Here is a 14677-nt window from a genome sequence, read left to right as displayed (position 1 = left end):
CTTGGAGCATCTTCCTCGCACCAACGCCGCCTGTCACCATGCGATTTTCCGTTGCCTCAACACTTTTGGCGCTCGCCACGGTCGCCTCTGCTGCTTCCTCATGGACCTTTTCGGACGGTACCGTCAAAGTGCTCTCAAAAGCCGGCAATGATGCGGTAGAGAAGTGAGCTTCCCTGGCGCCAAGACTGAGCTTTGGCTTGGTTACTTTCCTGGGCCATGCAGTCCTTTGATTTTCCAACAACACAAGCGCTTGAAATCAATTTGCTAACAATTGTAATTACAGATTCAGCGGCGTTGATCGGGTGCAGAACACCCTTACTCTGGGTCACCAGGACAAGCTCAAGGTGACACTCACGACGAAAGACGGCTCCACGGCGAAGCGACCACACCAAGCTTTCTTGGTCGTGAAGGAGGCATCTGGTCTGGAGGCTCCTTTCCCGTTGACCGTGAAGGACTCTGGAAAGGGAACGGTCGAAATTGTATGCTGACTCCCGCAAAAAAGAGATCAATTGGCTGGCGATAGCTAACACCAAAGGCAGTCTCAGAAAGATCTTCCCGTCCAACTGCTTCTCTCTCAAGAGCCCCTCGAAGCCAGCCTTGTTCTGGCCTCCTTTGGCTCTTCCAAGGGCTCAGTTACCCCTGTTTTCGATTTCACCGTCAAGCTGGACGCTGCCACCTCTGCGCCTAGTTACGAGAAGCCACTGCGATATGGCAAGCTTGCTGAGATCCATCACATTTTCCGAGCCGATCCCAAGAACCCTCCCAAGATCGTATCTATTACATTTGCACTCGCCGTACTGGCTACTGTGCCCGCCCTGTTCATCGGCGTATGTTTTATGAAACATCATGGACTTGATAATAGAAGCGTATTTATGCTAACTTGTGATAGTGGTTTGCTCTTGGCGGAAACTTTACCCATGTGCAGAAGGCTCTGGGCAATGCTCCCATATCACATGTAGTCTTCTTCGGCTCAATTGTTGCCATGGAGGGTGTCTTCTTCCTCTACTACACTCAGTGGAACCTGTTCCAGACCCTGCCGGCGATTGGCGCTGTTGGCGTCGCCGCCTTCTTGAGCGGAACCAAGGCTTTGGGTGAGGTTCAGCGCCGACGATTGGCCGGCGAGAGGTGAGGATCTTGAAGAGTAAGGCGGACAATGAAAATGGAGTTGGGATGGAGGCTATTTTCTCAGTTTAGAAGCACCTGGACTAGATCTCTAGTATGGCCCATCGGGCTGGAGAGGCCATTGGCATTCGGCGAGACATGAATTGCCTCTTTTTGACGATATGAGGGATGAAAAGACACAAATGCATAGTCAAGATGATGTAAGATATTATGTATTGAAGCATTGAAGCATTGAAGCATAGAGAAGCCATTGTTGAAATTGGAGTAAATCATCAGATGCTGTCGCGCATGCCGAGGCTCAACACGAATGACGACGGTAGGTACGTATCGCTGATGATGTCAGCAGTTTTGACTTCCAACTACCTCAACACGAGATACCACACCTCCAGCGTCTATACCATTTTACATATCCCGAGGTAAAAAAGCACTGTGCCTTGAAAGACGTGAATTGGATGTTTCAATTTGCATGATATCCTGGCATTTCATCTCCGTAGACGCATATAGAGCGCTATATCTGCTGCACACTAGTTGGGAGCTGTCAGACTAGACGCCAAGTGCTTGTTCTCGCTCCAACGTTCCGATTCTCTGAGTTGGTTTGCTTCTAAGACAGAAGTTTTCAACAAACAACAAGATACCATGTAAGTCCCCTCCACCCAATGCAATCCATCTCAGCAGCTGCCAGAGGCGAGTGTAACGCCCGTTGTTGGTGACACTTCGCGCGACCCACGTCTTGTGTCTCACTCGCTGGCAGTTGTGTCTCGCCTTTCGCCTTGTTTCTCATCACCATTCATCGAATGAGAGAAGCTGACGCTGGCTATTTGTAGGACGTTCACACCACCATCTGCCGAGGAGACGATTAATCATCCGGCTTTTGCTTCGGTAATCTGGGCTCTGGAGCCTCATCAGCAAGGCATCGTTGAGGTTGCCAAAGGGCGAGGTGGCCCTGTGAAGATTGCTTGGGAGATTCATGGAGATGGACCAACTAAAGTTTTGGTATGTTTTTGCCCGTTCTTTGATCTGCCCATGGCTGTTTTTTTAAGCGTTGAATCTCCTTGTATACTACGGAGTAATTGCGAGCCTTTTCTTTCCTTCCGCTGACGATCCTTGGCTTCTTCTAGTTCATCATGGGCTTGGCCGGTATAAAGACATCATGGCAGCGCCAGACGAAATACTTTGGCCACGACCGCTCAAATGAGTATTCCGTCCTCATCCTGGACAACCGAGGCATGGGCGACAGCGACAAGCCCATTGCGCGCTACACCACCAGCGGCATGGCCGCCGACATCGTCGAGGTGCTCGACCACGTTGGCTGGACCTCTGAGCGCGACGTCCATCTCGTGGGCCTTTCCCTAGGTGGCATGATCGCCCAGGAGGTCGCATATGCGATTCCCACCCGCCTGCGCTCCCTGACCCTGATGGGCACCACGGCGCAGTTCGAGAGCGGGCCGGCAAAGTCCTGGTCCGACGCCATGTGGCAGCGCCTGAGCTTCGTCGTCCCCAAGTCGGAGGACCAGAGCATCTTTGATACTGGCCGGAAGCTCTTCCCTGAGGAGTGGCTCGCCGCCCCGGACGATGCCGCGTCGCTGCCTTCGCCGAAGACGACGTCTCGGTGCGGCCCTGCGCCCGGCACGCCTGATGGAGAGTACCGCACCTTTGACAACAACTTCCAGCGGTTCCAGGCGCAGGAGCTCTTCAAGAAGCGTCACGCAAGCTGGTTCACGCAGCAGGGCTTCCTGTGCCAGCTGATTGCGGCGGCAGGGCACCGGAAAACGCCGCAGCAGCTGAAAACGATGGCGGATCGCGTGGGGAGGGAGCGCATCTTGGTCATGCATGGGACGGTAGATAATATGATTACGGTGCCGAATGGAGAGAAGCTGATCAAGCACATCGAGCCGGGCATGGGGCTGATAGTTGAAGGAATGGGACATGCACCAATTATGGATAGAGCAGAGTGGCTCAACGCTCTCTTGGAGGAGAGATTTACGGCTTGGGGGAAACTGTGATAGATTTGAACGGCGCAGACAAGGGCATCATGTAGAGAGCGTGCAGATTTGTTGTGAAATGAATATTAGCCGTTATTTGGGTTATAAATTTGCGTCAACAGCTAACCACTTGGAACCTATCTACCATTTCTTCTCTTCCTATATTTGATGCTATGGTTCTTCCCGTGTACAAAACAAACTCCTTCTAAGGCAAGACCAATCCGACGCCACTAAGGGCATTCTCGTCCAGCTGGTTCTTCTTGTCGACGCCTCCGGCTATGGGGTTGGCCCTGTAGTTGAAGAGGTAGTAGTGCAGCTGCCCGTCGCCGGCGCCAAACTTCTGCTGCTCGAGGAAGAGGCCGTTGTCCATGAGGGACAGGGCGTTGAAGACGTCGAAGCGGGCCTGCTTGGCGAGGATGAGGGCGTCGTGGATGAGGTCGTTGAGGCGGGACTTGAGGGCGGCCTTGTCGAAGGGCTCCTTGAGGGCCGTGTCGGTGGCGTAGTAGAAGAGGTAGGCGACGCGGATGACGTCGTGTTTGGGGTTGTTGATGGCGGATGACTCGATGCAGTAGAAGGAGAAGAAGTCGGTGATGTTTTTCTCGTTATCCTGCAGGGAAGAAGAAGGAATAAACCGTTAGTAAAGGGGAATGGGGTAACTTCGAGGGTACGGGGTGTTTTTTTGTTTTTGTTCTTCTTACCTCGACGACATAGGACCAGATGTATTGGTCCTGGCCGGGGGCAACCGTTGGACAGAACCAATGGGTTGCTTCCTCCGTGGACATCTCAGGAGCAATGTCGAATCGTTTCATGTACCGATCCATCAGCTTGACAACAGATTCGATATCGGCAGGCTTCATCTCACGCAGACCCTTGGTAGAAGTATGGTCCGGAACCGCATACTTGCGGATCTGATACTGAGGCTTGCTTCCATGGGGCAGGTGGACAAAGTTGCATTCGTACAGCTTCTGCCAGTTGAGCGAGCGGTGGTAGTAGCGGCACGTGCTGACGGGCCTGGGGAGGACGATGCCGGCCGTGTAAAGACCTTGCCAGATCTCGTGCAGGTTGCTGATGCGGGTGATTTCCTTGATGAGGACGGGGGCAAGACGCTTGCCGCGAAGCTTCTTGTGGACGCAGAGGAAGTTGACTTCAGAGCAGGTGATGACCTTGTTGCGGACTCGCACGCGCACGGGGATGGCAGAGATGAAGGCGACGAGTTTGCGGGACTGGGTGGCGCGGACGCCGACGTGGTAGTGCTTGGCCCAGCCAGGAGGCATCATGGCCCTGGATTTCACGTAGATGATGTTAGTATCTTGTCCTCTCAGCTCAGTAATGATGTATCGGGGATGAGATGCTAAATTCACGCCAGCTTACCATTTCAGGATGCCAGGTCCGTAGTTGAATCGGAACATGGCCTCGTCGTCCTCGACGTAGTGTCCGTTGAGCAGCTCGTAAATCTCCTTGATCTCCTCGTCGTTGGTCAGATCCATCTCTACCCACTCGAATCCAGCCACCAGAGGCGCCGGCTCCTTGGAGATCTCGTCGACCGTCTGGATCTTCAGAGGCCCCTCCTCGACCGTCTTCTCGTCCTCGCCAAACTTGGGCACCGGCTGCGTCTGCCAGAACTTGTACGAGGCCATGTCCTTGACGTTCTTGCCTGCTGCCGCCAGACCCGTCATGATGTCCTGCAGGTTCATCTTCTTGAGCAGCTCGGCGATCTGGTCCGGCGAAGGGTTTGCGCTGCCCGAGGCCTGCGACAGCTCACCCGCCAGAGCTGGGTTGAGCGCCATGAGCTCCTGGAGCTGCTGCGGTGTGAGCCCGCCAATGGCCTTTTTCAGGTCTGCCTCGGCGTCGCCCGACTTGCCAGTCAGCACCTCCTTGGCCTTCTTCCGCTTGGACTTCTTCTTCTTCTTGGCCGGAGCAGTGCCAGCCGCAGAGGCGTCACCGGCCGTGGGCTCGTCATCTTCCTCCTCGGCGTCGGATTCGGCCGCGGCTTGCTTGCCCTTGATGTCGGCGTCGACTTCGTTGACGGCCGGGTCGACCGGCTTGGATTCCTCGGCGGGCATTGTGCTGTAGATAGCTTCAAGTCCTGGGGCGTCGCGTGATTGTGCTTTTGCGCAATTCAGGGACGATGCGGAGTGGTGGGGTGAAGCAGCTTGAACCGAGCCTCCAAACCTGTGGTGGGGTTAGACGCAGGCTGGAGATGACATGTGGTTTCAGGCTGCCTGGAGCTTTGACTGCTAAATCATGATTTTGTTAGTTCCATTTTCTTTTGAATGACGTAAAGCATTTAAGCTCTTTTGGTCATTTTTATTATTCCATCAGAACAGGTAGACATGAGTGAATGGGGGTTACTTGAAAGCTAGAGTAGCTATGAAGCTCGACAAGTGTATGAGTTTGTTGTAAGCCACAATTAGCCATCTACCACCATGTTGGATACTAAGATTTATCTCGGCCTCTGGCGCTCTCGCTAGATTCTAATGTGCGATTCAACACCCCGAGCAAGGACTATCTATCTCTCTAGCCCTCTTTATCTCCCCAATCACTCAAAGCGATGCAACAAGAACACAGTTTGTGGCGGGTATGAATCTGAACACTCATTCAGATCCCTTACCCTAAAACGAATAAAATTCCATTGAATTCGTACCACACTCCGTAGTATTGCCATACACGCATAATAGACAATAGTGCACCTCCATTCATCAATCATCTGATTGGCGGAGTGCCAGAGTGGTTAATGGGTATGACTAGAAATCATATGGCTTCGGCCTCGCAGGTTCGAATCCTGTCTCCGTCGAAACAGTTCTTTTTTTGCGCGTTATTCCTAGCATGATGAAAAACTTTTTTTCTTTTCCGTTTCTCTGCGCTCGAATCTCTATATTCATCTTGTGCTCCACATCATAACATCTAACATCCAATAGGCGGAGTGCCAGAGTGGTTAATGGGTATGACTAGAAATCATATGGCTTCGGCCTCGCAGGTTCGAATCCTGTCTCCGTCGAGCATTTCTTTTTTTGTTTGGTCTCAAACCAATATTTTTGATCAAAAGACTCAATCAATGAATGGTGCGTAGCAGTCGTGTTGTAGACCCATACTTTTTTTCTCTCTTGAGTACTCCTGCAAAGCAATTGCTCACCTGCGTGATGCCTAATTTTTGCTCTAAAATTCAACCATCAGACCCGACGTGGTTCGAATGAGTATGCAATTCGCAACTTGTAGTGAATGTTCAGTCATGTGCGTGCTGTACCTTCTATGTGGAATCGTTATTAATCGTAGGCTGTGCCTTCAAGGTCAAACGACCTCATAATGGCCAAGCTGACTGGTGCAAAGCTCAGAATTTCATTATGTCCTTTGTGTACAGTCAGCGCTGCGAGCCAATTCTCGAATTTGACAACATACCACCGTAGGGAAATAGCTCTTGACGAATGATAATGTCATCGCCTGTTTTCCATGTAGTCACAAACGAATCATCGCTGGTCCGAACTGTGCAAGACTCTTTCCAAGTGTCGAATTCATCGTCATCTAGAGTGCCAATCGTCTCGCTTGCGGCAGCGCGAAATAGCTTGTTATCCTCCGTCCAGGGGATATCCTTATCATTCTTTGCATGCACCAAGCTTATTCTCAATCTTTTCCTGGTGTGGCGGACGATATTGACGAGCCTGTCGGCTGAGTGCCATTTGTCCACGAGGACTCTGTCGAGAACACGATGGATGGAGGGATAGATAGCGAATGGCCCAAGGGCGGGTACGAGCCCTCCGAAACGATAGCCGCTCAGCATCGTGGCTAAGTCGCTGAAGGCGGCAACTAGCACAATACCCGCAAATTCAACCCCCTGAAGGGCATACCGTTCGGCGACACCACTGACAACGGCGGTTCCAAGGCTGTGGCCGAGCAGAACGATCCGATTCGGGGGAATGTTTGCCACGTTGATTGCCCAGTCGACCACCGCAGCGGCATCTAGAATCAGGCCCTTTTCGTCGGGCGCGCCAGTGGAATGACCGAAGCCGCGGTAGTCAATGGCCAGAACGTGGTAAGATGACGTATCAGTCAGGGCATGATAACTAGCTGGCCGAACATTTTGGGCAATGTGACCGGCGTTCTGCATTCCATGGTTTGGTTAGCTGCGAGATCTAGAGTCCAGATGACAGAAACGGCATGAAAGTATCAGGGGCGGCTTACACCATGAACTGTCAATCTTCTGTTAGCACAAGCCTTTTTCAATGGATTTGGGGCATGTGATGGACTTGCATGTTATGATGAGTCTGGCATCTGGATCGTTTGCTAGAAGCCGAAAAGATTCAGTTTGTGTGAAGTCTTTACAGAACCCCAGGTCCTGTGTTGCCACTGTGGTTTCATGTTGCAGATATAGAGGCAGCGGCATAATGTGCCAAGCATAGATTGTCTCTCCATCAGAGGTTTGTAATCCAAACGGTGTTACTTGATTTTCTACGTGATATCAGTACTGTTAGTTGCGTGAATTCCCCAATTGGGATCGGATGCGCTGGAGTACGAACTGGCGAAGCCCCAGCCTACTGGGGCGTTGATATCCGACCACCATAACGAGTTGACGGTATGGGCATATAGAAAGCTGTATCCGTGTACACGTCAAGTAAGACCGAGTGACCATGGCACTGAAACAAATCGCTGAAACGCATTGGTCACGTACTGCCTCTGGAAGAATGGGATCACGCCCAGTGCTATGAGAGCGATATAGAAGGCGAGCGGTGCGGCCGCCACGCCGATGGACGCCCAAAGGATAGGATGCAAGGGAACTGCCATCTTACAGCACAGGTCACAACGGTTGCCTCCCTTGCGTCCAGGGTCGATAATCGTCGGAAAGCCGCAAAGATCCCAGCACAAGCGTTTGACGTGTGCGGGTTGATGATGAATCAGTTGAACCCGGTGGGGGGTTTTCGTAAGCGGATCTTCAGCATTCCGCCGTGTGCCGCTCCGAAACTACTGTAGACAAGATGCTCCATGCCGCGCTCCGTGGCGGTTTATTCTCTCAGCCTCTTGGTAGGCAAGATATTGCGATTGTTCTCGCTCTATTGCCCTCTTTTTGTTCACCAGTTTATTGATGCGGCGCATGAATTTCATCAACGGATGCGGCGCTATCACATTGCAGCTTGCATTTGGTCATCTGCAGGTTTGACACCCTTTCACGGACGAGGTACTTGGGCGCGGGTGTTAGTGAGGCTTGAGCAAGTATCAGGCTGTGTCCATGCAGTGGCTGAGTGAAAATTCCATTAAGCTTCTGAATCTTCGTATATTATATAGAGTATCTGAGATAACAACTGAAGTCTAAGAAGAAAAGATAGAGATAATCGCATCAAAACTTCCCATTCAGGTCGGCAGATGTGTTGGTGGAAAGCGGTGGTACAGGGGCTGGCATCCACGAGATTCACCCTGCCTAACGGCCCTGCCACACCGAGGCCAAGACGCAATTCGTATCCCAGCCCGTTATTTGCCGCTATATGTAAACTTGAGACATCTTGGGCAGTACAAAGCACGCCGGAGATGCCAACCGAAGTTTAGTGCGGCCATGAGCGACGTTGGGCACTGGTGGCTGCAGGCCGTTGAGGCTCAGTAGGATCTGCATCCTGCTCGCTCAACAGTGCTTTGAGTACATGTACCTCGCAATTACAGAGGGCCGTACTCCGTATATCCGTCCATTATCAATATCAGCTTCCTCTGTGCTGTCGGATGTATTACTAAAGGTGCTGGGCTACCTAGCATCATATCAAATCTATTTGATGACGATATGATGCAGGTAAGCCCTCGCGGCTCCCATACCGAGTCATGGTTTCAAGGCTCTGCGTCAGACGAGCCAGCCATTACGATGATCAACTGCGAATTGCCTTTCGCAGTAAACTCTACGGCGACAATGGCCACCTGAAGTTGTACCTCGCATTTCAGCACTGTGGCTCCTCAAGTCTAGAGCGGATAGCGCTGCAACAGCCCGCCAATCCCGCGTCGCGGCCAGCCAGCCCCGGTGCTCTAGCGGGCCAATCAAGCCCCTGTTGCAGAAGCTCGATGGCACTGCAGCGCATACTTGGGGATCCACAGGGCTCTAGAGCCAACTAACGGCCGGGCAGCTTCCAAGGATTTATGCCAACCTTGGAACCTCTCTGGCCTACTTCCAACCAGTATTTTTCATCGCATTCGCCCTCTGCGCAGTATCGCGGCTCTTCCTCCCCCATTGCAACGCCAGCAGCCTGGCCTCTTCCCCTCGGGCCGCTTGCTGCTCTCGCATGGCGCTCTTATGATGCTGCCCCGTCGCCCATCGCCTGCCGCAGCCGTGTAAAACCGCCTCGAGACGCGATGGAGAAGAAGCGGAAGCTCCCCGCGAGGACTTCGGCCCGCGTTGAAAATGCCAACAAACGCCGGAACATGACACCGCGAGCGGAGCGTTCTGCGACTCCTGTTCCTCCTCCTCCTCCTCCCGAGCCTGTCAAGGAGCCGTCTCCATCGCCTCCGCCGCCTCCGCCGCCGCTACCAACCTCGATCCAGCCAGGGAAGCCGTTGCCAACGGTCGAGATAGCGCAACCAGACGACTTGTCGGCCAAGGAATATCAATCCATCTCCGAAAGGCATGTATACTGTGATTTGTCAACAGTCCGCTTTCGCTAACCTGCCTTCGTATCCGACAGCGGCGTCCTCGCAGAATCTCTCTCTCGGTCTCGATATCGATGGATCAACGATGGACTCTTCGAAAAGTTCTGGACGAAGCCTCATAAGCGAAAGGGCGTCCTCAACGAAGACCCGAAGAATCCTCCAAAGGACAGTATGACGAAGGTTGGCCCCGTTACAATCACCATAGAGCCTCACATTGTCGAGGCCACCATGTTCATCGTCAAAGAATCCAAGCAACGTCCTCCCCCGCCTCGGACACCACAGCAGGCACCAAAGCCGTCGCCAGTGTCTCAAACGCAAAGTCCTGCGCAACCACTACCGCAACCGCAATCACAGCCGCTCACCCGGCCGGTGCTTCAGTATGGCCCTCCAAATGGCTCCATGCCTCCCCCGCCTGCGCCTGGATCGTCGACCTCGACCTCAGTTCCTACGGCAGCCACCACACCAAAGCCCATTGCTCCCCCGAGTCCTTCTCAGAGGCCGCCGTCGTCCTCGCCCAGCACTTTGGGACCTCAGCCCTCACCCTCGCCGCTTACGACCATCAACGTAGCCACGTCACCGTCGCCTAGCCCGGCAGTCTCTACTCAGCCTGCTGCTCAACCCCCTGTGCCTCCACCTTCACTTCCAGCTGCTACTCCCCCACCTCCGATTCGACAGCCCGCGAATCCCCTTCCAGCGCAGCACCAGGCTCCTACAGGCACGCCATTGGCAAGGCCCCCACCGCCGCCACCCCCGACAGCGACCACAACCACGACAGCTCACGCTCGGCCGGCAAATGCTGGGCCAGCTCAGTCTCCAGCTGCAGCGAAACCTGCAACGCCGGTTGCAGGGCGCCCTCCTGCAGCAAAGCCTGTCCCTAACGATCCCGTTATCGCCCTGCTCGCCCAAAAGGCGTCAGGAGACCCTGAGCTACGTGATCTTATGAAGAGGGTCGCCGTGGGCCAGGCTAAACAGGGGGAGCTTGATCGCTTCCAAAAGATAATTGATCAGTTAAATGCGGAGTATCGGCGGAGCGGTGGGCAACAAGGCCCTTCGGCTGATAGGCTGCTTGTGGATGGAAGGACTGTCAAGTATTTTGCTGATGAAGTGCGAACTATTCTCGACATTGTCTTGGCATCCAACCCTCGCCAAACATCAAGCGAACTAAGACCGCCGCCCAGGAGTGATCCTTTGGTCGTTTTGCTTGTGAAGGCTGCCTTGGAGGATCAAAAAACGAGTGATATGATTCGGCGCATTGCCGAAGGCCGTGCCGGCTTTACAGATTCAACAGACCTCAAGGAGATTCTCGACCGGCTCCACAGAGATGCAAAGCCTCCTCTGCAGACACCCCCTGCATCTCTCCCCGCAAAACAGCTATCCAATGATGCTCCCAACGGACACGTGCGAGCTTCGAATCCTCCAACGCCCCAGCAGGCAAATCCCCAGGCACTGAGGTCTAAGGGACCCCCGCCAGTTCCGAAGCCTGACATTTCCGCGGTGGTGTTTGATTTTGGAAACGGCGATCGCTATCTATTTCCCAAATTCAGCATCCTGGAATACCTGCCTACCCCGTCCGGCCAGGAGGTAGTTGCATCGTTCCTCATTGTCCGCAAAGGAAGCACGTCAGAGTATGGCGGAGATCCCAAGCTTGACTATTACCAACCCGTCACGATACGCATTTCTACACACATTGGGCGCTACCTTGAAAACCTGATGCGCGTCGTGGCCCCTCAAGATGAGGTACGGCGGTATATGGACGATGTCATGGACAATATGACACGCGCCGAGTACGTGCTGCTGGCAATGCACTTGCCCAGAGTGCCCAGGGACGAAAAGACAAATGGCGTGGCTGATGAACCCAAGACCAATGGATCAACACCCAAGGTCGAGGCAGAGTCTGACCATACTGTAGAGGTGAAACCGTCTGTTCTTTGGACCAAGACGGCCAATACCACTAAACAGTTTGATCTTCTCAAGCCGCACGACGCTGAGGAAGAGAATGAAGCAAAATATAAGCGCCTCATTCAATCTGTAACGGCCAAGGATTATTAAAGACTAAGCGTTTAACGTCTCCAAGACTGTATAGAGTTGTTGGTAACGCTGTGCACGCTAGAACTATGTTTTGTTATTTTATATGCTTCAAAGACATGCATTTCGCGGAGCGGGAGAAAGGGGTCTGGAGTATTGGATTGGCACGGAGGATACGGATACTTTTCATAGGATGTCTCAACACACGGTAGCTGTAAGATGCTTCTTCGGCCAGGTTTTCTTGAAGTTTTTGCGCGGTAATATGAGTATGAGTATGAGTAAACGAGGCGAACTGGCTGAATCTTATTATGCATGGTTAACTCTATCACGAACGAATATGAAGCACGGAAATGAACAAGAATAAAATGAAAGTAAAAAAGTCCAAAAAAAGAACCACCTCTTTAGAGGTGTGGCGGATCTCTCCCGCCGGGAATTGAACCCGGGTCTCAAGCGTGACAAGCTTGCATACTGACCACTATACTACGGAAGATGTCTCAGGCGTTGAAGCGCCTGTTGTAGGTGGTTGGCTCTTGGAAAAGAGGCGTTGGTTATTTTCCTTATAGAGGTAGCGTACTGGCCCACATGTCAAATGCTGTATGCCGCATGTATCACCAAACTTGTGCCGATTTTCTATAGGTATTCAGCACATGCACACTTTCTTTTTTAATAGTGTTTCTTGAATGTAGTGATGTGCCCAAACGCTGTAAAAAGGGGACAAATAACAGGCTCAACTCATGCACTGTGAACGAGACCATAATGGACACGGAATTGTGCTCGTACTTGCAATCCTGCGTGCTGACTCATCAGATAAACGGTGACGTGAACGACACTCATTTGTCGGCGCTATGGTTTCATGGCTGCGTCTCCCTAAACTCAGAATAAGTGCTAGGCAGCCAACGGCATTCAGACGTCAATCCATCTATCTATCAATGTAACTCTAGCATATCATATGCAACCATTTCATCCGTCCATTCAATTGAATCCCCTTGCGTGTTTTTGTGATACCCTGCCTTGAAGCCCAACCAAATGAACATTCACTGAGTCTCTCTGCTATTTCGCCATGGGTCAAACCCCTTCCCAGACGCGGCCTCGACGAACGCATGAGCAGCTGACACTGGAGCTCGTGAGCATCACTGCATCCAAAGTTGCCCAGATGCATGTTTGCTGATGTTTTGGCAGGCATACAGGTTTAAAGAAAAGTGCTTTACCTCGATTGAGTATTACTCGCTGAAAGATGTCTTCAAGAACCTTGCGGACCAGCAAGGCGACATTCGCTACCTCAAAGAAGACACGATAGCTCGGTTCCTGGAGATCCCAGACATCCTTGGGGCCTCGCCTGTGATTTTCCACATGGTTTCGTATCTTGGTGCCTTTCCTTTTCTGCACGAGGCGCCGGTGGTGCTTGAGCTTGCGCAGTTGATCATGGTCGTTGTCATCATGACGGAACGGTATAAACGGGTGCTCGCCAAGTCAACAGATAGGACCAAGCTTCTGTTCAAAAGCCTGGCTGTATACGACCGAAAAGTGACCGAAGCCGAGCGCACGCCGCAGAGTACCGCTTCAGAAAACGCTGCTGCAAAGCCAAATGCTCAATTCAAAGGCTTCGCAGTTGATCAGCCGGGCCTGGATGATGAAAATGAGGGCGATGAGGAAGAGGAAGATGATCTAGTCCTTACGGCTTTTGAGCTGCTCGATATCAATGAAGCTGCCAGGCGCGGTGATGTCTCCACCATTCATGAGGCCATTATTCCAACCGACAACCTTCGGAAAATAATAATGCTATTACTATTAATTGCGCCGCTAGATCCACAAGAGAGTTTGTCGCAGTATTCTAGCCGTGTCGCGGGCCACGAGTTGGAGCTGCTACGGGCCACGGCAGAGTGCGTCTTGGCCTCCTTCGTCAACGTCGAGACCTCCCCTGGCATTGGATATACCCGATTCAAAACCGTCATTCCCGTTCTGTTTCCCAATCTCTTCGCTGGGTTCAATGGATTGTTTGAGCATTTCCTCTTCTCTAAAGATCTTGATTTCTCTAAGCACAAGATCGAGAATGATGCAACACACATTAGCAAGACAGCGCAACCTCTGCTGCCGACTCCCGGCGAGATTCTAAACGAGCACACCTTATCACAGCTTTCGCTATTCTTACCTGGCTCTTCCTTGTTTCGGAGGGTGAGGTTACTATACTCGGGCAACGATGCTGGCTTTTCAATGGGCAGCCTCGAATCAAAAATCTTCAATTGGAGGGCGCCAACAATCCTTTTGGTAAGCGGATCGAGATTAGCAGACACCCCCGACGGTGGACAGGAGGCATCGTTCGCGGCTTCACTTCCAACCAAACGGTTTCCTCACGGTAGCAAATCCGAGCGTGTGACGTTTGGAGTTTACATCAGGGAACCTTGGAAGCATACTCACCGAGAGTGCTTTGGCGACTCAGAAACGGTTCTTTTCCAGTTGGAACCTATTCATGACGTCTTTGCCGCCTCTACGGTAAATACAGACTATGTCACTTTCACGAAACCTCCTGGGAATCGACCTTGTCTCTCGTTTGGCTGCCCTCATCCTAAGCCGACGCAGTCACATCGCAAGGAAGGCATGCATGCTCTGGGGGCTGTCTCTCTACTATTTGACGAATCCTTTGAGTTTGGAGTATTCAATCATGACTACAAGTCAAGAGGTGGTGCATTCCACACTAGTATCGTGAGAAAATTTGACTTTCAAGACCGGTTCCGGATCGACAACCTGGAGGTTTGGGGATGTGGCGGTGACGACGAGGCAAAGGCGCAAGCCGAGAGATGGGCCTGGGAAGAGAGGGAAGCTGAAGCGCGCCGTAAAATCAACTTAGGAACAGGCGACATCGATGCAGACAGAGCACTGCTGGAAATGGCTGGTCTAGTAGGCGGTAATCGAAGTGGTGGCTCGATGGGATAATAGGC

General features: G+C 52.4%; 5 protein-coding genes across 5 annotated transcripts; 3 read left to right on the top strand and 2 right to left on the bottom strand.

Moving 5' to 3' along the window:
- Positions 1 to 38: 38 nt before the first annotated feature.
- T069G_03919 (oligosaccharyltransferase subunit ribophorin II domain-containing protein) lies at positions 39 to 3125 on the top strand (the record flags this gene model as incomplete). Its single annotated transcript, XM_056171129.1, has 6 exons — positions 39 to 163; positions 284 to 479; positions 540 to 827; positions 890 to 1125; positions 1947 to 2115; positions 2241 to 3125. The coding sequence occupies 6 exons, from the start codon at positions 39 to 41 to the stop codon at positions 3123 to 3125; spliced, it is 1899 nt and encodes a 632-aa protein (XP_056032021.1).
- Positions 3126 to 3309: 184 nt separating this feature from the next.
- T069G_03918 (uncharacterized protein) lies at positions 3310 to 5167 on the bottom strand (the record flags this gene model as incomplete). Its single annotated transcript, XM_056171128.1, has 3 exons — positions 3310 to 3711; positions 3803 to 4385; positions 4476 to 5167. 3 exons carry the CDS (start codon positions 5165 to 5167, stop codon positions 3310 to 3312), a joined length of 1677 nt encoding a protein of 558 aa, XP_056032020.1.
- A 1200-nt stretch (positions 5168 to 6367) lies between these two features.
- T069G_03917 (alpha/beta hydrolase family domain-containing protein) lies at positions 6368 to 7880 on the bottom strand (the record flags this gene model as incomplete). Its single annotated transcript, XM_056171127.1, has 5 exons — positions 6368 to 6450; positions 6501 to 7200; positions 7369 to 7547; positions 7616 to 7689; positions 7768 to 7880. The coding sequence occupies 5 exons, from the start codon at positions 7878 to 7880 to the stop codon at positions 6368 to 6370; spliced, it is 1149 nt and encodes a 382-aa protein (XP_056032019.1).
- A 1542-nt stretch (positions 7881 to 9422) lies between these two features.
- Positions 9423 to 11765, top strand: T069G_03916 (uncharacterized protein; the record flags this gene model as incomplete). The annotated part of the gene is made up of 3 exons (XM_056171126.1): positions 9423 to 9691; positions 9752 to 10001; positions 10071 to 11765. 3 exons carry the CDS (start codon positions 9423 to 9425, stop codon positions 11763 to 11765), a joined length of 2214 nt encoding a protein of 737 aa, XP_056032018.1.
- A 1036-nt stretch (positions 11766 to 12801) lies between these two features.
- Positions 12802 to 14672, top strand: T069G_03915 (TLD domain-containing protein; the record flags this gene model as incomplete). The annotated part of the gene is made up of 2 exons (XM_056171125.1): positions 12802 to 12864; positions 12921 to 14672. 2 exons carry the CDS (start codon positions 12802 to 12804, stop codon positions 14670 to 14672), a joined length of 1815 nt encoding a protein of 604 aa, XP_056032017.1.
- Positions 14673 to 14677: the final 5 nt, after the last annotated feature.

Source organism: Trichoderma breve, chromosome 2 (assembly GCF_028502605.1).
Source record: "Trichoderma breve strain T069 chromosome 2, whole genome shotgun sequence".
Lineage (NCBI taxonomy): Eukaryota > Fungi > Ascomycota > Sordariomycetes > Hypocreales > Hypocreaceae > Trichoderma > Trichoderma breve.
The sequence above is the reverse complement of the archived record's forward strand: the minus strand, read 5'-3'. Positions and strand labels throughout refer to the sequence as shown.